This window comes from Saccharomyces mikatae (genome assembly GCF_947241705.1).
Source record: "Saccharomyces mikatae IFO 1815 strain IFO1815 genome assembly, chromosome: 15".
In the NCBI taxonomy this organism is placed as follows: Eukaryota; Fungi; Ascomycota; class Saccharomycetes; order Saccharomycetales; family Saccharomycetaceae; genus Saccharomyces; species Saccharomyces mikatae.
This window is the reverse complement of record NC_079270.1, coordinates 998,823-1,020,835: the sequence shown is the minus strand read 5'-3', so window position 1 is coordinate 1,020,835 and position 22,013 is coordinate 998,823. Positions and strand designations below refer to the sequence as shown.

At 37.4% G+C, this 22,013-nt stretch overlaps 11 protein-coding genes across 11 annotated transcripts; 7 read left to right on the top strand and 4 right to left on the bottom strand.

Moving 5' to 3' along the window:
• Positions 1-131: 131 nt before the first annotated feature.
• Positions 132-1,943, top strand: MRS6 (GTPase-activating protein MRS6; the record flags this gene model as incomplete). Its single annotated transcript, XM_056226001.1, has 1 exon — positions 132-1,943. The coding sequence occupies one exon, from the start codon at positions 132-134 to the stop codon at positions 1,941-1,943; it is 1,812 nt and encodes a 603-aa protein (XP_056079763.1).
• A 588-nt stretch (positions 1,944-2,531) lies between these two features.
• On the top strand, positions 2,532-2,963 carry RPS12 (40S ribosomal protein eS12; the record flags this gene model as incomplete). Its single annotated transcript, XM_056226000.1, has 1 exon — positions 2,532-2,963. The coding sequence occupies one exon, from the start codon at positions 2,532-2,534 to the stop codon at positions 2,961-2,963; it is 432 nt and encodes a 143-aa protein (XP_056079762.1).
• Positions 2,964-3,105: 142 nt separating this feature from the next.
• Positions 3,106-4,311, bottom strand: RAD17 (Rad17p; the record flags this gene model as incomplete). Its single annotated transcript, XM_056225999.1, has 1 exon — positions 3,106-4,311. One exon carries the CDS (start codon positions 4,309-4,311, stop codon positions 3,106-3,108), a length of 1,206 nt encoding a protein of 401 aa, XP_056079761.1.
• Positions 4,312-4,540: 229 nt separating this feature from the next.
• SCP1 (Scp1p) lies at positions 4,541-5,143 on the bottom strand (the record flags this gene model as incomplete). Its single annotated transcript, XM_056225998.1, has 1 exon — positions 4,541-5,143. One exon carries the CDS (start codon positions 5,141-5,143, stop codon positions 4,541-4,543), a length of 603 nt encoding a protein of 200 aa, XP_056079760.1.
• A 441-nt stretch (positions 5,144-5,584) lies between these two features.
• SMKI15G4920 (putative flavin adenine dinucleotide transporter) lies at positions 5,585-7,693 on the top strand (the record flags this gene model as incomplete). Its single annotated transcript, XM_056225996.1, has 1 exon — positions 5,585-7,693. One exon carries the CDS (start codon positions 5,585-5,587, stop codon positions 7,691-7,693), a length of 2,109 nt encoding a protein of 702 aa, XP_056079759.1.
• A 249-nt stretch (positions 7,694-7,942) lies between these two features.
• On the top strand, positions 7,943-10,930 carry PIP2 (oleate-activated transcription factor PIP2; the record flags this gene model as incomplete). The annotated part of the gene is made up of 1 exon (XM_056225995.1): positions 7,943-10,930. One exon carries the CDS (start codon positions 7,943-7,945, stop codon positions 10,928-10,930), a length of 2,988 nt encoding a protein of 995 aa, XP_056079758.1.
• A 2,156-nt stretch (positions 10,931-13,086) lies between these two features.
• Positions 13,087-13,953, top strand: PRE10 (proteasome core particle subunit alpha 7; the record flags this gene model as incomplete). The annotated part of the gene is made up of 1 exon (XM_056225994.1): positions 13,087-13,953. The coding sequence occupies one exon, from the start codon at positions 13,087-13,089 to the stop codon at positions 13,951-13,953; it is 867 nt and encodes a 288-aa protein (XP_056079757.1).
• A 321-nt stretch (positions 13,954-14,274) lies between these two features.
• PRT1 (translation initiation factor eIF3 core subunit b) lies at positions 14,275-16,455 on the top strand (the record flags this gene model as incomplete). The annotated part of the gene is made up of 1 exon (XM_056225993.1): positions 14,275-16,455. One exon carries the CDS (start codon positions 14,275-14,277, stop codon positions 16,453-16,455), a length of 2,181 nt encoding a protein of 726 aa, XP_056079756.1.
• A 537-nt stretch (positions 16,456-16,992) lies between these two features.
• On the top strand, positions 16,993-18,573 carry PDE2 (3',5'-cyclic-nucleotide phosphodiesterase PDE2; the record flags this gene model as incomplete). Its single annotated transcript, XM_056225992.1, has 1 exon — positions 16,993-18,573. One exon carries the CDS (start codon positions 16,993-16,995, stop codon positions 18,571-18,573), a length of 1,581 nt encoding a protein of 526 aa, XP_056079755.1.
• A 398-nt stretch (positions 18,574-18,971) lies between these two features.
• On the bottom strand, positions 18,972-20,549 carry VTS1 (Vts1p; the record flags this gene model as incomplete). Its single annotated transcript, XM_056225991.1, has 1 exon — positions 18,972-20,549. The coding sequence occupies one exon, from the start codon at positions 20,547-20,549 to the stop codon at positions 18,972-18,974; it is 1,578 nt and encodes a 525-aa protein (XP_056079754.1).
• Positions 20,550-20,844: 295 nt separating this feature from the next.
• HAP5 (Hap5p) lies at positions 20,845-21,576 on the bottom strand (the record flags this gene model as incomplete). Its single annotated transcript, XM_056225990.1, has 1 exon — positions 20,845-21,576. One exon carries the CDS (start codon positions 21,574-21,576, stop codon positions 20,845-20,847), a length of 732 nt encoding a protein of 243 aa, XP_056079753.1.
• Positions 21,577-22,013: the final 437 nt, after the last annotated feature.

Sequence of the window (22,013 nt, the reverse complement as noted above, 5' to 3'; positions counted from 1 at the left end):
ATACTACCTTTTCGATATAAACGTTTAAGGTTCAAGGATATCCCTGTATTATAATTTTAAGGGTTTAGCGGTTATATTTCAGTTCTCAGGAAAAAAGAATAGGAGGACTAGTATTGTCCAAAAATAGAGCTATGTTAAGTCCTGAACGCCGACCATCCATGGCTGAACGCCGCCCATCGTTCTTTAGCTTTACCCAGAATCCAAGCCCTTTAGTGGTTCCGCATTTAGCTGGTATTGAAGATCCATTACCGGCTACTACCCCAGATAAAGTAGATGTTCTAATCGTAGGGACCGGTATGGTGGAAAGTGTATTGGCTGCGGCACTGGCTTGGCAAGGTTCAAATGTGCTTCATATTGATAAGAATGACTATTATGGTGACACTTCAGCCACGTTGACTGTGGACCAAATCAAAAGATGGGTAAACGAAGTTAATGATGGCTCAGTACGTTGTTACAAGAATGCAAAATTGTATGTATCGACGCTGATCGGTAGTGGCAAGTACTCTTCGAGAGATTTTGGAATAGATCTTTCTCCCAAGATCTTATTTGCGAAATCTGATTTATTATCCATCTTAATTAAATCAAGGGTCCACCAATATTTAGAATTTCAATCATTATCCAATTTCCATACTTATGAAAATGACTGCTTCGAAAAATTAACAAACACAAAGCAAGAAATATTTACAGATCAAAATTTACCTTTAATGACTAAGAGGAATCTAATGAAGTTTATCAAATTTGTACTTAACTGGGAAGCACAAACAGAAATATGGCAGCCGTATGCGGAAAGAACCATGTCGGATTTCCTAGTGGAAAAGTTTAAGTTAGAAAAGCCCCAAGTGTTCGAACTTATTTTTTCAATTGGGTTATGTTATGACCTCAACGTAAAAGTACCAGAAGCGTTACAAAGGATTCGTCGATATCTAACTAGTTTTGATGTTTATGGGCCATTTCCCGCGTTGTGTTCTAAGTATGGTGGACCGGGTGAATTGTCACAAGGTTTTTGTAGATCTGCCGCTGTAGGTGGTGCCACCTATAAGCTTAACGAAAAACTGGTATCCTTCAATCCTACAACCAAGGTAGCCACATTTCAAGATGGCTCCAAGGTGGAAGTTTCAGAGAAAGTAATAGTATCACCCACTCAAGCTCCTAAAGACAGTAAGCATGTTCCTCAACAGCAGTACCAAGTACATCGCTTGACCTGTATAGTTGAAAACCCCTGTACCGAATGGTTCAATGAGGGTGAATCTGCCGCTATGGTTGTTTTCCCTCCGGGCTCCTTGAAATCTGGTAATAAGGAAGTGGTACAAGCGTTTATTCTCGGTGCGGGCAGCGAAATTTGCCCAGAAGGAACTATCGTATGGTATCTATCAACTACTGAACAAGGCCCACGTGCCGAAATGGACATTGATGCCGCCTTGGAAGCTATGGAAATGGCCCTTCTGAGGGAGTCTTCTTCTGGTTTGGAAAACGACGACGAAATCGTTCAACTAACTGGCAATGGTCACACAATAGTAAATTCAGTAAAGTTGGGCCAATCTTTCAAGGAGTATATTCCCAGGGAGAGATTACAGTTTTTGTTCAAGCTTTATTACACGCAATTCACATCTACGCCACCGTTTGGTGTAGTTAACTCCTCTTTCTTTGATGCCAATCAAGATTTAGAAAAGAAATATATTCCTGGTGCTAGTGATAATGGCGTCATATATACAACCATGCCTTCTGCCGAGATATCATATGATGAAGTAGTCACCGCAGCCAAAGTTCTATACGAAAAAATAGTTGGTAGTGATGATGATTTCTTTGATCTAGATTTCGAAGATGAAGATGACATACAAGCTGGCGGCGCTAGCAATGCGGAACAGTTTGAAAGTGCCATAGACGATGACGATGATGTTACTATGGAAGGCTCAGGTGAGTTTGTAGGTGAAATGGAGATATGACGAGTAAGACATACTCTCTAGTATTTTTTTCCTTTAGGAAACGGCGGTTAATATCTTCTTATAAGTTAATGAATGAATAATATATGTTATATATAAGAAACGAAAAAAAAAATTCTTTGTCATGTATATACATTGTCATTGTAGTGTGGAGAATGTAACAGCTGAATAACGTAGAGATAAACTCTCTAACATCCTTGCATATCGAGAAAATGCTTGTTCCCGGTAACCGCATTTTTTCTGTTGTCAGTAGTATTAAAGAAAAATGAGGCACTAATTTTTTATTTCATTACATCCGTACCTTTATGACATCTTGACATTTTTACTGTTGGAGTTTTTTTGTTTAATTTAAAAACTGAGTAAAAAGCACTTAGAAAAATTACCCGCAAATATAATCTCTTCCAAGCAAGTTGCAAAATTTCATTTAGTCCTTTACAGGATATTATAAAAGTTAACTCATCACCTAGAGCTAGTTCATACATTGATCTTGCGGTTTCAATTGTTTTCTCCTTTTGAAAGTTCTCCACGGAGCAGTCTAATTATTTCACTGTCGAAGAAGTCAAAAAAGACTATATATTATTAGAAAGAAAAATGTCTGACGTTGAAGAAGTCGTTGAAGTTCAAGAAGAAACTGTTGTTGAACAAACCGCTGAAGTTACCATTGAAGACGCTCTAAAGGTTGTCTTGAGAACCGCTTTGGTTCACGATGGTTTAGCTAGAGGTTTGAGAGAATCTACCAAGGCTTTGACCAGAGGTGAAGCTCTATTGGTTGTTTTGGTCAGCTCTGTTACCGAAGCTAACATTATCAAGTTGGTTGAAGGTTTGGCTAATGACCCAGAAAACAAGGTTCCATTGATCAAGGTTGCTGACGCCAAGCAATTAGGTGAATGGGCTGGTTTAGGTAAGATCGACCGTGAAGGTAATGCTAGAAAGGTTGTCGGTGCCTCTGTTGTTGTTGTCAAGAACTGGGGTGCTGAAACTGATGAATTGTCCATGATCATGGAACATTTCTCCCAACAATAAGCGGATTGATTTTCATCAATTCTTTTCCTTATACTAAATAACACAATAATATATAGTTAAAAATTTAATTTAATTGTAAATTATGTCACAATTTTTAAGTGTTGAAGGAGCTTTCTATTTTATTGGCTATTCTGAATATTGACTAAAAAAATAAAGGAATATCATTTGTTGGATATTTGTAGTGACTTTCTTCCCCCTCATCTTCCTTATTATTGTTCTTATTCTCTTCAGATGGAAGTCTAATTTTTTCGCCATTCAGTTGCAACAGATTGTCATTGGAAAGTTTGTTGTCCCCGACAGCGTCATACCTTTTTATTATAGAGGGTTTCTTGAAGTTACCACGATGAGTAAGCTCATTAGTCTCCATCAAGAGCTCTATTTCGGCCTGCGCTGCTTCATCGATGGATTCTTTTTCCAACATGCAAACCTCAATAACAATACCAGGATAATCCTTCGGTAGTTGTAGTTGATGAATACCATTCAATCGATTATTGGAAGGTCTTGTGGTATCAGTAATAATCACATCATCTGTTTGACTCAAAATATTCACACTTAATACACCATGAACATCCATTCTAAACAGTACTTTACTTGCAATCTTAGTACTCTTCCTGATCTTATCAAACGCAGTAAAGTCAAAGAATCCGATTACGGCAGAGCCAGCTATTATGCTTGTTGAATCTCCATCAAACACTTGCAACTTTTCTAGTACTGATCTGTTATTAGGCAGCCTTATCTTTGAGAATCCTAGTTGCGATTTTGAAATCAGTGCAAATATATTCTCATCATTTGCCTCAGTCTTCGCATAGACATAGCATTCTTTGCATCCAATTTCTTTTAAATCTTTCAACGCTGAATGAAGAGCTTCACCTTTTATAATTGCCTCGAAGCATATTCTTTCTCTATCAAGTTCTAGCACAGTAGTGTCAAAATCCTTGATTAAGTAGGTAGAGTACTCCACCCTCTCAGAAATGAATGAGTCCTCAAATATTAACACAAAGGGTGACCCATGTCCATCATAAGATAAAGTGCATTCGACAATGTCATCCGAATTCCTGTTCATCACGTTGACACTATCTAAGATATGATTTATTTTTACACAAAGCTTCATGTGATCTTCAGTTTCATTCCTGTATGAGTAAGACATAAAAAGCTCTCGTGAAAGTAATAATTGAATTTTTATTACATGATTATTCTCCCTGACAAATGACAGACCATCGGCGTCAATGAATATAAGGACATCGTCTTTCGAACCGAAAGGTGTCAAACAACTTAATGCGGTTGTGATATGTTCCAAGTGCACTGTTGAAGCTGAAAATTTGTTTGCTAATTCACTGTTGATTCGCATGATTGAGGATTGGGTTATTTTGCTTCCATGCTGTTCTGTCAGATTGTTTCGCCTGATCACTTTTTTACCGATATGTCAACTTTTCTTACGCGATTCCAGTCACGTTGCTATTCAAGGAAGAAAACTTTGATAAGAGATTCAGAACATACTGGAAGACTTTAATTTATTCATATAGATTCGTTATATACTACTTATCTGGTTCAAACACAAAAAATGTCAATTGAGATGCCTAAACTATATCTCTTCTTTGACCTAAGACCACCCCCTCAGTACCTTGAGATGCACCTTTCATGTAACCATATTCATATGTGCTCCATCCAGTACCTCCTTGTAGATGCTTTGGTTTGGATTTGATTTGAGGTCTTGGTTTCTTTGTTGATAGTTGAGGTCCGAGGACGGGAAATCTAGCTGGATGCTTTTTATTGGCGTAGCGAGACAAAGACTTAAGTGTTTGATAAACAATCGCTGGATCTTTTTCTTCAAAAAGGTCTACTGTCTGAAATAGCTCATCTTCAGGCACACCGTACTCTCTCGCAAATGATAAGAATTGGGAAATTTGGTCCATCTGAACAAATGGCATTTTGGAGCTTTTCCAACCAATATGGTTCGCTTTCTTTGTGTCTGCCTCGTATAAAATATTTGCTAGTTTGCATAAAACTGTTCCATCTTTTAAACATTCTAGCAAATCTTCAGAAGGAGTGGCCTCTATCAGTACTGATTCGAATACCCATGTTTTGATATGTTGAACTGCTTCAGGTGAATACTTGCTTTTTCTTAATTGTCTCAAATCTTCATCTAGGGATGTGACGTCTGCTTTCTTATCATAGCTCATTGGTGGACTGTTTCTTATACATTTACTGTGAAGTTATTTGCTGTCAATACACATTCTATTGCGTTGCTGTTCGTACTTACTCTCCTTTTGCAACCCCTCGAGACCGTGTAATGACATGCGGTGAATGGGTGTTGGTTTCCATTGCCATACCAACAACGTCATACTATGTCGAATGTACCATAGTGATTTATTTAATATTCAGTTATTACTTTGAGGAGATAGTGATGGATTTCTGGATTTCCACCATCACTGTTTGTTATAATGAAGTCTAGGTAGAGAAAGACACCAAAAGATGGCGACACTTTTATTTTTGTGCCCGAATTGCTGACACCTTTAAAAAATGAATAAATGTCAACATGTTGAATGACAGTGAAATAAAGACTTGATGCTTTTCAAAATATAATTAAATCATTCTAGTTAATATATGTAAAGAGATTGATTATGCGGTCTGTTGAAGTCTTTATACACTGGATTTTTGTTTTGCTTGTACTTTTCCGAGAGATACATGCCACTTCCGTCAATAGCTCTACATTTCAGGCTTCTAGCTCTTTTACACTATTGAACAATGCATCAGAACTTTTTTCGGCACCATTTGATGTGATCAATAAAGAATATCTAAAGACTTCAGCTCTGTTGACTTGTGTCAAAGATTCGCAGTTCTCTGCCTCGTATTTTGAAGCAGCCTTCTTCCCGAGAAATAATACTATTTTCTTTGACATTGAAGCACAAACAATTATAAGTGAAAATATAACTATCAGAGTAGAATTAATTGCATACGGTCTAAACCTATATTCCAAAGTTTTTGATCTATGTGGCATACAAGATAACTTATTATGCCCGTTGAAACCAGGAAATATAGAACTTATAGGAAGCTATTATTTGGAAACAGCGGTGGCCAACCAAATTCCGAATATAGCATATAACATCCCTGATTTGGATGCGTACATTGTGGTATCAGCCTACTCCGCTGCTGATGAAGAATTTCTTAAACCTTTAGCATGTGTTCAAGTGATGTTATCAAATGGCAGAACAGTCCAAACTCAATACTTGTCGTGGAGTTTAGTCTTTTTGACAGTTTTTGGGATTCTTTTCTCAATCATTTATTCTTTGCAGGGATATACGGTTACTTCTACACGTTTAGCATCCTACTCGATATCACTAGTCTTGTATTTCCAGAATTTGGCTATCCTGGCAATGATTAGTGTATCATTTTTACCACCTATTGTCGCTGCATGGACCCAAAATTTTCAATGGTCGATGGGCATAATAAAGGTAGATTTCATGCAACGTTTATTTGAGTGGTATATTGTCGCCACATCTGGGTCCCCTACTATCGTATACCACAATAAAGAAGTTTTATCGATAAGTGTTCAAAAAAGAACAATCAACAGCAAGATTATATCTGCATCAAATAATTTAAATGGCGTTGAAAGTTCTCAAAAAGATAAGTTGTTATATACTTCAAATCTAAAGAATTCTAATGACTACCTGTCCAAGATTTTAGTACTAAGAGGCATCAAAAGAGTGTCTTATAAGGCCGGAATTGAGGTATCCAATTTTTTCTTGACAGGATTTTCTTTTTTCATTGTCTTTATTTTTATGGTAATAATAGCGTTTGTTACATTCAAAATATTCTTAAAAGTTCTGCAGAAATTCGATATTAAAACAACCAGATATTTGCAATTCCATATAAATTGGAGCGCACTTTTAAAGGGCACATTATATCGAGTGATACTCATAATATACTCCGAGGTATCTCTTTTAGCATTTTGGGAAGTTACTCAAAGAGACTCAGCTGCAACCTTGGTGGAAGCAATTATTGTGGTTATTTTGATGACAGTTTTGTTATCATCTGCAAGTATAAGAATTTGGAGGCGGATGCTAAAATCTAAGAAAAAATTTGGCCAGCCAAGCTATTTGCTTTTCAGTAATTCTACATTTCTGAACAAGTTTGGCTTCCTTTACTCTCAATTTAAGTCTACCAAAGTCTGGTGGTTAATAGTTACAATCGCATACATGCTTATTAGGTCCATTCTAGTCGGAGCTCTACAAACACACGGAAAATCCCAATCTGTTGGAGTCTTTTTAACTGAAGCTATCTACCTTATCTTTTTGTGCTGGATGCAACCTTACATGGATAAAACAACCAATGTTTTCAATATTAGTATCCACTCACTAAACTTAATAAATGCCCTTTTTTTCTTATTTTTCAGTAACTTATTTCAGCAGCCTATTGCTGTTTCTTCTTTCATGGGAATAATTTTCTTTTTTATGAATGCTACATTTTCTCTATATCTCTTTTTTTTCATATTGGTGTGTTTTTGGATGGCTGTTTATTACAAGCACCCAGATACGAGATATAAACCTATTGACGATCAAAGACGATCCTTCTTGAAAAATGAAATGGATGATGATGCAGTTTACGAATTGGTGCCAGAATTGCAAGAGATGAAAAAGGCTGTCCTTGAATGCAACAGCAGTCAAAAGCCGCAAATTAAAAAGATTGAACTTTGTAAACAAAGCTCGAACAGTGATTATCTGTATATGTAGATAGAGAAACTTATGTATACTTCTTCTAGTGCTTCTCTTTCGGTGAATACCTTCCGATTTCGAAATTGAAAGGGCCTTAAGGCCATCTCGGAACTAAATATAATCTCCGGCATATCTCCAACGAAGAAAACATGAAGCGTTGCTGGAAACAGGTTAGAGATTCCAGATAAAAAAAATGACTGGAACACATAGAGCGGATGGAATATTACTTCCCATCTTCCTAAACACGATCTGTCTAACTACCTCATCATGTACTTTACGGATGAGTCGTCACCGACAATGATTAGGGCTAATAAAAAAAGAAACAGACTTTCCTTCGTTTGTCAGGCTTGTCGAAAAGCCAAGACCAAGTGTGACCAGGAAAAGCCTCGATGTGGCAGATGTACCAAACAGAATCTGTTTTGTATTTATGATGTTGCCAGACAGCCGGCCCCAAGAAACCCGAATAAAGATGCTACCATAGCGAGATTGAAAAAGGACATTCGATACTGGAGAAATAAAACCGTAGATCTGACTCAAGAAAAGAAGGACTTTTACACTGCATTGAAAAGACCCACTGAAGAGTTAAACACTAGGAGAGCATGTAAAAGTTTGCAAGAAAACAGTTTTCCAATAAGTCTTTATAAGACTCATCCTAGGCTGATTATGACCAAGGTAATGAAAAGAGAAATCAATCCTTTATCAGAAAAATACCTGATATTTCAAGATACTTTCCTTAAAACATTGATTGCATCTGTGCTTTTAAGTTCATCCAGAAACTCCATGATTCCTGCCTTAAATGCAGATATTAGCAGCTCCAGGACACAACCATGCGTAAAGAATAACGTGGTGAAAATGAAAGAAGTTCTATTGAAAAATTCAAAATATGAATCACAGAGAAAGTCCATCAATGAGTTTACTGACAGGCTTTTGCAGAGGAAGAACCCAGAAGAGCAGTCTGCAATTAATAAGGTGATTTCTTTACTATACAGTAACAGGGAATCGTCATACCTAGAGGATACATGTCCTTCCGAAAACGACTATTCGGATTTGTTGAAAGGCTACATCAATGAAATTGAAAAGACTCTTCCTCCAAAGGCTATTACAGAACAATATCTTTCTCACTTTTTTGAGCATATTTTCCACTTAATACCGTTTGCGAGCAAAGAAATGTTAGAAGAGTCTATACACACAACAGTGCAGTACAATGGACTGGGGGAGGTACGACTATCCATGGGGACAACTCTTATACGAAACAAAATGGAAAATTTATGTATCTTACTGTTAATATTGAGGATTGCCTACATCTCTTTAACATTTATAGAAGATAAGATCGAAGATTACAGCCCCTATATTACTAAAGATATGTTAGAGAAATATCCTATCCAAAGCGAGGTAATTTTCTTAGCCCAGCAGATACTTGCATCTGAGAATTGGTGTGCTTGCGCAAACGAAAATACCATCTCATGCCTACTTTATATTTGGTGTGCATTTGTTTTCTCCCCTACTGAGGGTGACTTTTTGTTAGAGCAACCATCTGATGTTATTATTAACCTTGTGATAATAATAGGTACGTCCATCGGATTGCATCGTGATCCATCGGACTTTCCAGCCTTGAATCACCCCGAAATTTCAGACAAAAGGCTGCTGAACCTAAGAAGGATACAATGGTTATCAATCATTTCTATGGCAACTTTAGAATCAAGTCTGAAAGGTAGGCTGTTAGTATCACCCCTTTCTATGATTGATCTTTTCATTAATGTCCGAGATCCTAATTGCATAGAAATCTATAAAAAACGGGTTAAAAAGGATCTAACAGGTTCCGAATCAGATGAACAATTACTAGAAATCCATGAAATATTCTTTCACAGAGCTCAATTGGCACTATTCTTGTCTGATTTGAACAACATAACTATTTCTTACAGTGGTTCGGTTCCAATGGACACGATAGAAACGTTGCGCATTAAGGCTAACGAACTGCTGAAGAACAACTTTCAGTTAAGAAGTGTGGATATCAATATCTATGATGTGGAAAAGACGTTCCAAAAACTAAGCTTCAATTCGGTTTTGAACTCAATAAGTTTGTCAGGTCAAGTTTTGGGTAAACTAATGATGCTGAGAGCTTCGATAGCGTTGATGTTATATTTTGAAACACTTGCAATGGAAAGAAGCGAATGCTTGCCTTTTTTTTTTAAGTATTTTTTTCAATGCTGTGCAGATACCATTTCTCTAATAAGATTTTTTTTATTGTACTTTAATGGTAGTTACGAAAAAGTCCTTTCTTCTTTAGTATGCTTCATCACTACAAAAGTAATACAGTTAGCTGTTCCTACCACAATGTTTACGCTTTTGGTAATTATTATGAGGGTAGAGCTTGCCAAGAATATGTTGCTTGTTAAGTGTAACGAATGTAATACTAGAGGTGACATCAGTAGCCTCCCAGAAATAAAAGAGAAAATTAAGTCACTAGACACTATCAAAGACAACTTTGAAAGGCTTTTGTTGGAAGTATACCTACTTGCCTCCCAAAATCTGAGGTTTAAGTATTTCTACATTTTCAAGATGTTAACGTTATTTGACGTATTTATCCAAAGACTGAGAAAAGGTCGGTTATTCTCCGGCTTGTTTGTCAAAGTGGACAAGGACCTAACTACTAAAAAAATTGCGACGATGCTAGAGTTGACACTCGGTATCAACTTAGACAAGTCTGATCATTTAATTGATAGACTAAAAGGTAAAAATCTTACTGTTAATTTTACACTCGACCAACTAAACGAAATCATTAAAGAGTTCGATAAAATAAAAGATATTGGTACTGCTGATTCACAAAATTCTTTGAATCCTTCAAAGCCAAGCATGAAAGATAATACTCCCACAATTGAGCTTTTACTCAACTCTAATATGGAGAAGGAGGGCGTACCATCATGTAGTAGTTCAAATGACCCCACTAACGTGGGTAGCACCTCTTATAATTTATCACACAATATCAGTATTCACAATGATGGTGAAAACACGCCACAGTTAACCCGTTCGAGTGAAAATAGCTGTGTCACTCCCAACTTACATTTTATGGCAATAAACAACAACTATGGTGACAACAGCAGCAACAGTAACAACAATGATAACGTTAAGTTACCAAGCAACTTCAAGAACTACTATGACCCACCCATGTCTTCTTTGGATGTATCCATGGATGTGCCAGACATTTTTGGTAGTCTTGATTTCTTTGATTATGACCTTCTTTTTCAGAATGACTAAGAATTTTTTTGAGGATGTCAACTGGCCACATAGCAACTCATAATATACACCACGGCGCATGTAGTCACTTCGTTTAGTTTAACGGCGCGATGCCGATATACTTGGCCTCTGTGTCTAAACTGGTGATCCTTTTGTGAACTTTCCTTTTTGAGTCGCTGTAAACAATAGTTCGTGCGTCAATAATGGCTCGCACTCATAAAGTGCATAAGGTGAAGTTTATAAAGAAACGAAACAATACCACTAACGAAGAACATCATTCCACTGAATAAATCTTGATAACTTAGTCGTTATAACTTGCACTATCAAACAGTGTAAAAGCCAAAACTAATGAATAATAAAGTTTATTGCCGGGTGAACACGGATACAATGTGTTCTTGATGGGAGGCAGTAAAATATACAAAGATGGCCTGGAGAATATTTGGGGCGGTAAAGATAAAAATCATCTCTGAAGTTATTGATAAACATACAATCTTACTGAGAGGCCCGAATAAATAAAAGTAGAAAGAATAGATTACTCTTAGCACACATACATTTTTCTAATTAGAATAATTATCGAGGTGAAATGGTGGAATCTAAATACAATAAAAAATGCTTCGAAGTACAACCAGAAACGGCACACGACCGAGATATAGAGATTAAATTTCAACAAAGCTGGTCCATGCTGATTATCATGAAAAGTTTACACGATGTATTAACAAAAACGTTTTTTTTAATCCATTTATCTAATTTATCTTAGTGTAATAACTGTCATCACCATACTATGTAAAGAGTGAGACAAACATAACACGTAATTTTGATAGTGATGAGAGTATGATGCGATCCAATCTATAACGACAATTTTATAAGGAAAGATTTAGAGTAGGCTCCATATGACCAAATAAATGTGCAAGTCTTGTTGAAAATACCACTGGCTATATGATTTAAGGGAAGAACCAGATATGCAAGTACATGATTTTTACCGCAACCGGGGAAGTTCTTAGTAGTAGCCAAACACTCAGATACTCCAGATTGAGCAACCCTTTCCAATCAACTAGAAAGGATGCGTGTTTTTCTATTTGTGAGCTGAAGACCAAACCAAGAGATAACCTAAATACAAATTAACTAAAGCTGTCGTATATATAACACTTCTTTTTATTTCCTTTTTTTTACCAATTTGTTCAGACTAATATTCTCTGCAATTATGGGTATTCTGCTGACCTTTCTTTTGGGAAAATAAATCGAAGTTCTCTAAAAAATCAACGACAATAGTATTACTGTACCATGAGAAATGTACCATAACAGAACCTGCTGTTGTAAAATTGGTACCTCACATGCTTCACGAAAATGTTCAGAAAAAGATTACTCCTACCCCATGGAAGGCCATTTTTTTATATACTTTCCCTTCTGACATCCTATATAGCACTCGCACCACTCGCACCACTAACCTCCTCACCTGATCTCTTTATCAAATTTACAAGAGTATAGCTATTCTCAAAAGAATGGCCATTTATCGCTAATCAAATATTACCTTCCTTGTCTATGCTGTCAAGTATTTCTTTTGGCCATTCCCGGATAAACGTTTTTGCGGATTTTCACAGACTAAAGCGCAGGACTTTGATATAGTGGTGAGTAGCGCCATCGGCGTAAAAAAATACAGTAATTCTAAACAAAGACACCTTAAAAGTGCATAAAAATATGACAGCCAACTCCGCAGATACACATGTGAATTAGAACAGTTGCAAAAACTATACGCATCATGTCTCTGAAGTCTTTACATGGCGTTCTGGGAACAATGCCCAAAAGGCTGCTCTCCTCTGAGTAAGTAGTAATGCCAGTCGTTATTTAAGTAGCTGCAAATACCCAGGAAATGATCTGGAGTACATCAGCTATTACTGGTAATTATATTTACGAATTGCTACTGACTTTGTTCTTAAGAACCTTGTATTTGCCCTTACTTCATCTCTACATCGATCAGCTTTGTTCTTATTTATACTGAAACTTGTATGAAGAAATCTCTTTTAACGAAACTTCCTGCCGCCCCTCCAAATCGGTGGCAAAAATGAGGAAAGCAAGTAGCATTAGTGGCGGTAGAGGGTTTATATGAAATTGCAGTTAAGAAGGTTTCAAGCGACCAAACCACTGCATCAACAAGATAAAAAAAGCATAACCCTTTAGCAATGACTTCAATTGGTACTGGTTACGATCTATCCAATAGTGTTTTCTCCCCTGATGGTAGAAATTTCCAGGTGGAGTATGCCGTCAAGGCCGTCGAAAACGGCACTACTTCAATCGGTATCAAGTGTAATGATGGTGTGGTATTTGCAGTGGAAAAACTCATTACTTCCAAATTGCTAGTTCCACAGAAAAATGTCAAGATTCAAGTCGTAGACCGTCACATCGGTTGCGTTTACTCAGGATTGATCCCTGATGGCAGACACCTGGTTAATCGTGGTCGTGAGGAAGCCGCGAGTTTCAAAAAGTTGTACAACACACCCATTCCCATTCCTGCATTTGCTGACCGTCTGGGACAGTACGTGCAAGCGCACACCTTATACAATAGTGTAAGACCGTTCGGAGTGAGTACTATATTTGGTGGTGTAGATAAGAATGGAGCCCACCTCTATATGTTGGAGCCAAGTGGCTCTTATTGGGGGTACAAGGGTGCTGCTACTGGGAAAGGTAGACAATCTGCTAAAGCAGAATTGGAGAAATTAGTTGACCAACACCCACAGGGTCTTACAGCGAGAGAGGCCGTTAAACAAGCTGCAAGGATTATTTACTTAGCACACGAAGACAACAAAGAGAAAGACTTCGAATTGGAAATAAGTTGGTGCTCACTATCGGAAACAAACGGTCTGCACAAGTTTGTCAAGGGCGATCTGCTCCAGGAAGCCATCGATTTCGCTCAAAAAGAGTTGAACGGTGATGATGACGATGCTGAAGGTGATAGCGATAATATCATGTCTAGTGATGATGAAAACGCTCCGGTGGCTACGAATGCAAACGCTACTACTGACCAAGAGGGGGACATTCACCTAGAATAGGCCCGAAAGGAATAAAGAAAGAGTAGAAAAGAATATGAACTCACATATAAACCCGCAAAAATACATATATAGTACCTCCCCTTTACATTCTACGTAACTAGATAAACGTCTCATTACACCATCTTATTATTATCATCTGAAATAGTTTGATACTTCCAGTTTCTTGATATTCATTACCCTCTTTCACTCATTCAAAATAGCTAGCGAGTGAAAAATTTTCTTTTTCCACACTAAAAATAATGTTCATAAAGACTATTCAAATAATTTCTAGGTTGAAAGTGTCTTGAAATACACAGTTAAAAAGGGTCAAACATAATTGAAATGGCTACTGAGACGTTCGAAGATATTAAACTAGAAGATATTCCTGTCGACGATATTGATTTTTCCGATCTGGAAGAACAATACAAGATTACGGAAGAATTCAATTTCGATCAATACATAGTCGTAAATGGTGCCCCAGTCATTCCATCTTCCAAAGTTCCTGTTTTGAAAAAAGCTTTGACTTCTTTGTTTTCTAAAGCTGGTAAAGTCGTTAATATGGACTTCCCAATTGACGAGAGTACCGGTAAAACAAAAGGTTTTCTTTTCGTAGAATGTGGATCTATTAACGACGCTAAGAAAATTATCAAAAGTTTCCATGGTAAAAGATTGGATTTGAAACATCGTTTATTCCTTTATACCATGAAAGATGTTGAAAGGTATAATTCTGACGACTTCGACGCTGACTTCAGGGAACCGGATATGCCAACATTCGTTCCATCTAGTTCCTTGAAATCCTGGTTAATGGATGATAAAGTGAGAGATCAATTTGTATTACAAGATGACGTGAAAACAAGTGTTTTTTGGAACTCGATTTTCAACGAAGAAGATTCTTTAGTAGAATCTAGAGAAAACTGGTCTACTAATTATGTCAGATTCTCTCCAAAGGGTACCTACTTGTTTTCTTACCATCAACAAGGTGTTACTGCATGGGGTGGTCCAAATTTTGATCGTTTGAGAAGATTCTATCACCCAGACGTAAGAAATTCCTCTGTTTCTCCAAATGAGAAATACTTGGTCACTTTCTCGACCGAAGCAATTATTGTAGAAGAAGATAACGAATTCTCACCATTTACCAAGAAAAATGAGGGTCATCAATTATGCATTTGGGATATTGCTTCCGGTTTGTTGATGGCGACTTTCCCAGTGATTAAGAGCCCATATCTGAAGTGGCCTTTAGTCAGATGGTCTTACAATGATAAATATTGTGCTCGTATGGTCAAAGATAGCTTAGTAGTCCATGACGCTACCAAAAACTTTATGCCACTGGAAGCCAAGGCTTTGAAACCTTCTGGCATCAGGGATTTCTCATTTGCTCCAGAAGGTGTCAAGTTACAACCATTCAGAAGTGGTGACGAGCCTTCTGTTCTATTGGCTTACTGGACTCCAGAAACCAATAACTCCGCTTGTACCGCTACGATTGTTGAAGTTCCACGTGGGAGAGTACTAAAGACCGTTAACTTAGTCCAGGTATCTAACGTAACTTTACATTGGCAAAGCCAGGCTGAATTCCTGTGCTTCAATGTGGAACGTCATACTAAATCTGGTAAGACTCAATTCAGTAATCTGCAAATTTGTAGATTGACCGAAAGAGATATTCCAGTTGAAAAAGTTGAACTGAAGGATAGTGTCTTTGAGTTTGGTTGGGAACCTCACGGAAATAGATTTGTTACAATTTCTGTTCATGAGGTTGCTGATATGAACTATGCTATCCCAGCCAATACAATCAGATTTTACGCCCCAGAAACTAAAGAAAAGACTGCGAAGAACGTTATCAAGAGATGGACTTTGGTTAAAGAAATTCCAAAAACCTTTGCCAATACCGTTTCTTGGTCTCCAGCAGGCAGATTTGTCGTTGTTGGTGCGTTAGTAGGTCCGAACATGCGTAGATCAGACTTACAGTTTTACGATATGGACTACCCGGGCGAAAAGAATATCAACGACAACAATGACGTGTCAGCCTCTTTGAAAGATGTCGCCCATCCTTCTTACTCTGCGGCCACAAATATCACTTGGGACCCATCCGGAAGATATGTTACAGCATGGTCAAGTTCTTTGAAGCACAAGGTGGAGCATGGTTACAAAATTTTCAACATTGCCGGTAATTTAGTTAAAGAAGACGTCATTGGTGGGTTCAAGAATTTTGCCTGGAGACCAAGACCTGCCTCCATCTTACCTAATGCTGAGAGGAAAAAGGTCAAAAAGAATCTGAGAGAATGGTCTGCCCAGTTCGAAGAGCAAGACGCCATGGAAGCTGACACTGCCATGAGAGATTTGATTTTACATCAACGTGAATTATTAAAACAATGGACTGAATATAGAGAAAAGATTGGACAAGAAATGAAAGAATCTATGAATTTCGAGATATTTGATGTCCAACCGGAAGATGCCAGCGATGACTTCACCACTATCGAAGAGATAGTTGAGGAGGTTTTGGAAGAAACCAAGGAAAAAGTTGAGTAGATCTTGTAAACTTACGAGTTGTATGTAAATTATCAAGTTTATTTAGTACAAATATCAGAAATACTCTAATATTCATGAATACTACAATAGGCTCTATTATCTCTGTAATCTGCAGGGGCCGCTGAACTCGTATAGAATGATTATAGGGTCCCACGACTGTTTCTCAGTCAAACGTTTCTTTTTCTACTCTCCGGGAATTTCTTTTTACTGGGCATTTTTTTTCTCTTTTCTTTTTGTTTCAAGCATTATAAAGAAGAAAGATTGAGCTTACAGAGGAAACGCTTGCAAAACGAAAGCTATAATCATTGCGAGGAAGGTTGATCTAAAAAGCGCATATTCAAAATAAAGTGGGTTTTCTTATCATTTGCTGTCATTATTAGTTTCAGCACAAATTATAGGTTATTTTGCGTTTTCTTTTCGATTCTTTTGTCGTCCCTCTTTATTTTTTGCACTGGCGCTGATTAGCCATTAATTAGAGCAGATAAAGACTGTTCTAGAGATTACTATCATTTAATCAAACAGTAATACGGTATCAATATGTCCACCCTTTTTTTGATAGGAATGCACGAGATTGAAAAATCTCAAACAATTATACGGAATGAACACTATTTCGATAGAATAATTGAGCTTCATGATTTAGATTCTCTAATGATTGATTTGTACAGAGACAGGGTCTCGTCTTTTCCCAACGCTCATAACTTTGAAACGGGTGTATCTTTAGTTCTGTATGACCCTTCGAAATTTCAATTATCTGTGCGACAATTAAATGTTTTGTTCAAGCGATTTTTCCCATCTTTTAATATTTCTGCAATTGATCATACACAAGAGGAAAATTTGCAACGTCTTGAATGCATTGAGCGTGAAAATAATATCTGTCGGAACAGAATAACAAGAATTAACCACTGGATGTATCACCATCACGATGACATCCCAGACGGTATTAATAAAAAGAACTATGGTACCATTAACGGAAATTCTATTCCCACTCAAGCATGTGAAGCAAATATTTACACATTATTATTGCATTTGAATGATTCCAAGGCACAACAATTACACAAGGCATCTGTGCCAAGGTTGATTCGCAACATCGAGTTTATGTCTTTCTTATCAGATCCATTAGAAAAAATCTCTCAGGACGAGTTACATTATTGGAATATTTTATCAACTTGGGACTTCTGTGCTTTATCGTTAAGCACTCAAGAATTGATTTGGTGCGGGTTCACGCTTATCAAAAAGTTATCTAAGGATGCGAAAGTACTCATCGCAGATAATAAGTTGCTGCTACTATTATTCACTTTGGAGTCATCCTACCATCAAGTAAACAAATTTCACAATTTCAGGCATGCTATTGACGTTATGCAAGCTACATGGCAATTGTGTACATATCTTCTCGAGGACAATCCTGTACAAACACTACTGTTATGTATGGCTGCCATAGGTCATGATGTCGGTCATCCTGGTACTAACAATCAACTATTGTGTAACTGCGAATCGGAGGTTGCACAAAATTTCAAGAACGTCTCCATCTTGGAAAATTTCCATAGGGAGTTATTTCAACAATTATTATCGGATCATTGGCCACAATTGCTATCTATTTCGAGAAAACAATTCAATTTTATCTCGGAGGCCATTTTAGCTACAGATATGGCATTGCACTCTCAATATGAGGACAGATTAATGCACGAACAACCTATGAAACAAATTACTTTGATATCTCTTATTATTAAAGCTGCTGATATTTCTAATGTGACGAGACCTTTGTCAATATCAGCACGTTGGGCATACCTGATCACTTTGGAGTTTAATGATTGTGCTCTCTTGGAATCATTTCATAAAGCTCACCGCCCAGAACAAGATTGTTTTGGCGATTCATACAAGAATGTTGATTCTCCAAAGGAGGATTTGGGTTCTATTCAAGACATTCTCATGAACGTGACTAATCCTGATGATATTATCAAAAGCCATCCGTATATTCCAAATGGTCAAATATTTTTTATCAATACGTTCGCTGAGGTGTTTTTCAACGCATTAAGTCAAAAATTCTCTAAATTGGAATTTTTAAGCGATAATGTCAAAATAAACAAAGAATACTGGATGCAACATAAGAAATCACAATAGAAAGAACATTAAAATCATTGTATCATTCATTGTATAAACATATAATTATATACGTCACTACTATTATATTTCATTTTGTGAAGTATTCGTGCTAAAATTCATTACCCATTTCCTTTTCTTCCTTCTTCACTGTTAACATCACGCATAATGATAGCCCATTCTATGGCGGCTTTTTACTCTATCAATCAACGTCAGGTAATCACTGAATTAAAGTAGGACTAGCTTGATGCTCTGAACCGGAGAATAAAAATGTGCTTTAAAATATTAAACTCCGTAGAAAACTTTGTTGAAATTACAAACTAAATAAAATATGGTTCTTGTATTGGTATATGCAAAGTAAATAAGAGAAAACTGAATCTTTATGCGACCTCAAAAAAATCAGCCATAGTATGCTAGTTTTAATAAGCAGTTCTATCAATTAAATCACGTTCTTTGTAATCAATAACGATTCCGAAAGCCTTTAATAATTTTCTCCTTGCACCCAATGCGAGAACACCTTTCTTTTCTAAAGTCTCGTCATTTAAGTAGATCAATTCAATCCATGGAGTTCCACTTAAAGCATCCGAGTATTTATGTAGTCTTAATGACTTCAACCACATTGGTATATTTTTTAAAAGCTTGGGATCTGTCAAACTCTTTGGATTCATTGAAGAATTACTCGATAGAGGTGTGTTTCCGTTGGATGATGTGGATGTTGAGGTGATACTTGTCGCACCGTTCTTAGGATGTGTACTGGTAATATTGAATACGTTTTGATTTGACTTATTCAATTCACTTCCGGATGGTTTTGGAGTATTGGAAAAATATGAGGTTGTGTTATGCAGAGGGTGATGCAATGAATGATGATGATGAGAGTTATATTCATTTCCCATGTTCGATCTTTGCTTTGGTTGGAAAAAAGAATGGGAAGTTGAAAGCGAGTAGGAGAGATAGTTGGGACTGTCTGATGGTAACTTTTTGTATTTTGTATTGTTACCATTGTTGAATTGTTTCTGAACGGAAATGAGATTTGGGCTGGAGTTAGCATGGGGTTCAGCTGACTTAGACCTTTGACTGGGGTCGGTGATGTTATCATAAATGGGTTGGGTGACCGGTATTGAATGTGGCTGAGGCGACCAATTTTGATACAGTAAATTATCGGAACTTTCAGGGTCATTGGCAACAGGACTAGAAGAAAAAACAGAATCAATATTCAAAATCTCAGTGTCATCTCTATTAGGTATAGGTGATGCTATTGCAGGTAGGGATGGCGAGATAAAAGAAGTGTTTGTTAAAGTGTCCAATTTTAATTTCGTATATTTCAAAACATCATCATTCAAGATGGAAAGTATATTATCCATTACAGTATTCTGTTGGCTACTATTCAGCATTGATATCCAAGAACATAACTGGTTAATGTCTTGACTAAAATTGATACCCATATTGGAATCATTTTTTTGGGATGACGGTTGAGACTGCTGTTGTGGTTGACGTGATTGCGGCAAGGGAATTGAACCACTTTGCGATGGAAGGCTTAAGATATTATTCGAAGACCTCTGAAAAGAATCCAGATACATTGAAGTTGAAGATAAAGTAGATTCCAATGCTTTTGGAGATTGCATCATGGGGGAAACGATAGCAGAACCAGCTGCTGTGGACGATATTGGTTGAATATTAAGGGAAGGTAATGACGCCTGCTGCTGCTGTTGCTGCTGTTGCTGCTGCTGCTGGAGCGGCTGAGCCCTATTCCCTGTGGATTCTAGCATGAAGGGTTGCTGATCAAGCATGTCATTAAGTGACATGCTGTGGGATTGAGGAGACAAAACGTTCGTGGCCACAGATGAATTGCCCTGGTTATGTTTATTACTACTACCTGGATTATTGCTATTTATAGCAGATGATTGTGGCGAAAGTAAAACAGCGCCAGGATGAGCTCCTCTAGATATATTATATGGCGACTTGGATCCTGTAGGGAATTCCTCGTACGGATGTTTCATGATTTCTCTGCTAACAATTTCTTTATATGTGCAGTATTTTCTTTCTGGAAATATTATCTATAGTATATACAGTGATCTAGATTGCCCAGAGGACGATGTATCAGTTAGATTGCAAACACGAAGTATTCGAAACTGTGTAATTGTAGTAGTAGTAGTCGTGGTTCGACATCTCATCGCTAATTTGCTACCAAATATACTTTGAAAAAAAATAATGAAAAAATTTGCGTTTTTTCTTTTTCCAACAGATGCTTAGCTGTGGTGTACGGTCAAATGGTAGCTGTATAACGAGCAACTCTCATTGAGGCAGTGATCTTCTAGGAACAACGTCAATGAGAAAGTCAAACATATCGCTCTTTTGCAACGCCTCTGCAATGTCTGCCTTCTGTAAAGTACGTCTTTTATTCCTTTCCGCCACGCACCAAGCCCTCATGGTCAACTCTGTAATAAAAATCTCACATGCTTTGGCAAAAATGATGGGAGCCTCCGCACTAATCATCTTAACATCTTCGTCTGTCTTCATAACTTTGCGAATCCTTGCAAATGGTAGTGAATGTGATTTAAAGTCGTCTTGATGCTCGGATCCAGGTTCATTCGTGGACTCAATTTCGTTGATCAGTTCTTGCCAGTAGCGTATCATTATCTCTCTGTAGTGGCCCACCAGCCCTTGACCAACGTTCCTAAATACATCATACTCCTCACCCTCCTCCTCCTCATCATCATCTACGTCTCCCTCTGCACCATCGCTATTGCCATTATCTTCGCCTTCAAACGACCCTCGACTAGGCGGTAGATTTAATTGATCATGGCTTGCTTGGATAGCTTGCAGCTCCTGCACCATTCGAAACTCCTCCTCAGAAACAGGTATTCTTGTGTGTTCTTCCCCCTCCTCTACCTCTTCTTCCTTTTCATGCAGATGTTGTTGTTGTGGGTGTTGACTTGGCATACTAATGGTACTGGAATTGAGTTCCTCCGGGAGCGATGTTTGAGGCACATGGCCCTGTTGTGGTAAAAAATTCCTATCGGTCATTACACGAGCAAACAATCGTGATGTTTCAAGTCAGTTTCACCTCTTTTATTGTCTCCTATACCTCCTTATTTCTCTTCTTTGTCAACGCGGTATATATCAGCTAGGGAAGCTTAATCTTCGGAAGTAATCTTAAGGGACCGCCCCACACTAATTCTGTCGCGGATATAGAAGAGGGAACGTAACAGTGGTTGCTTTCAGAGAATTTGATATTTCTGTACTCTACTGGGGCATTGGAGTATGAAGGGTAATAATTCCCTTTGTTAGTTGTGCTATAACATGCTCTAGATGGTATAAATGAGGTTGAATATGGCTCGATAGATATTACGTACTATGTGATATTTATTTATATGCAGATCTTCAATGAATTGATTAAAACAAGTTTTCCTAGTGGATGAAAAGGCATGCCAAGAAAAGCTGAGTAGCGCAATCCATCAATA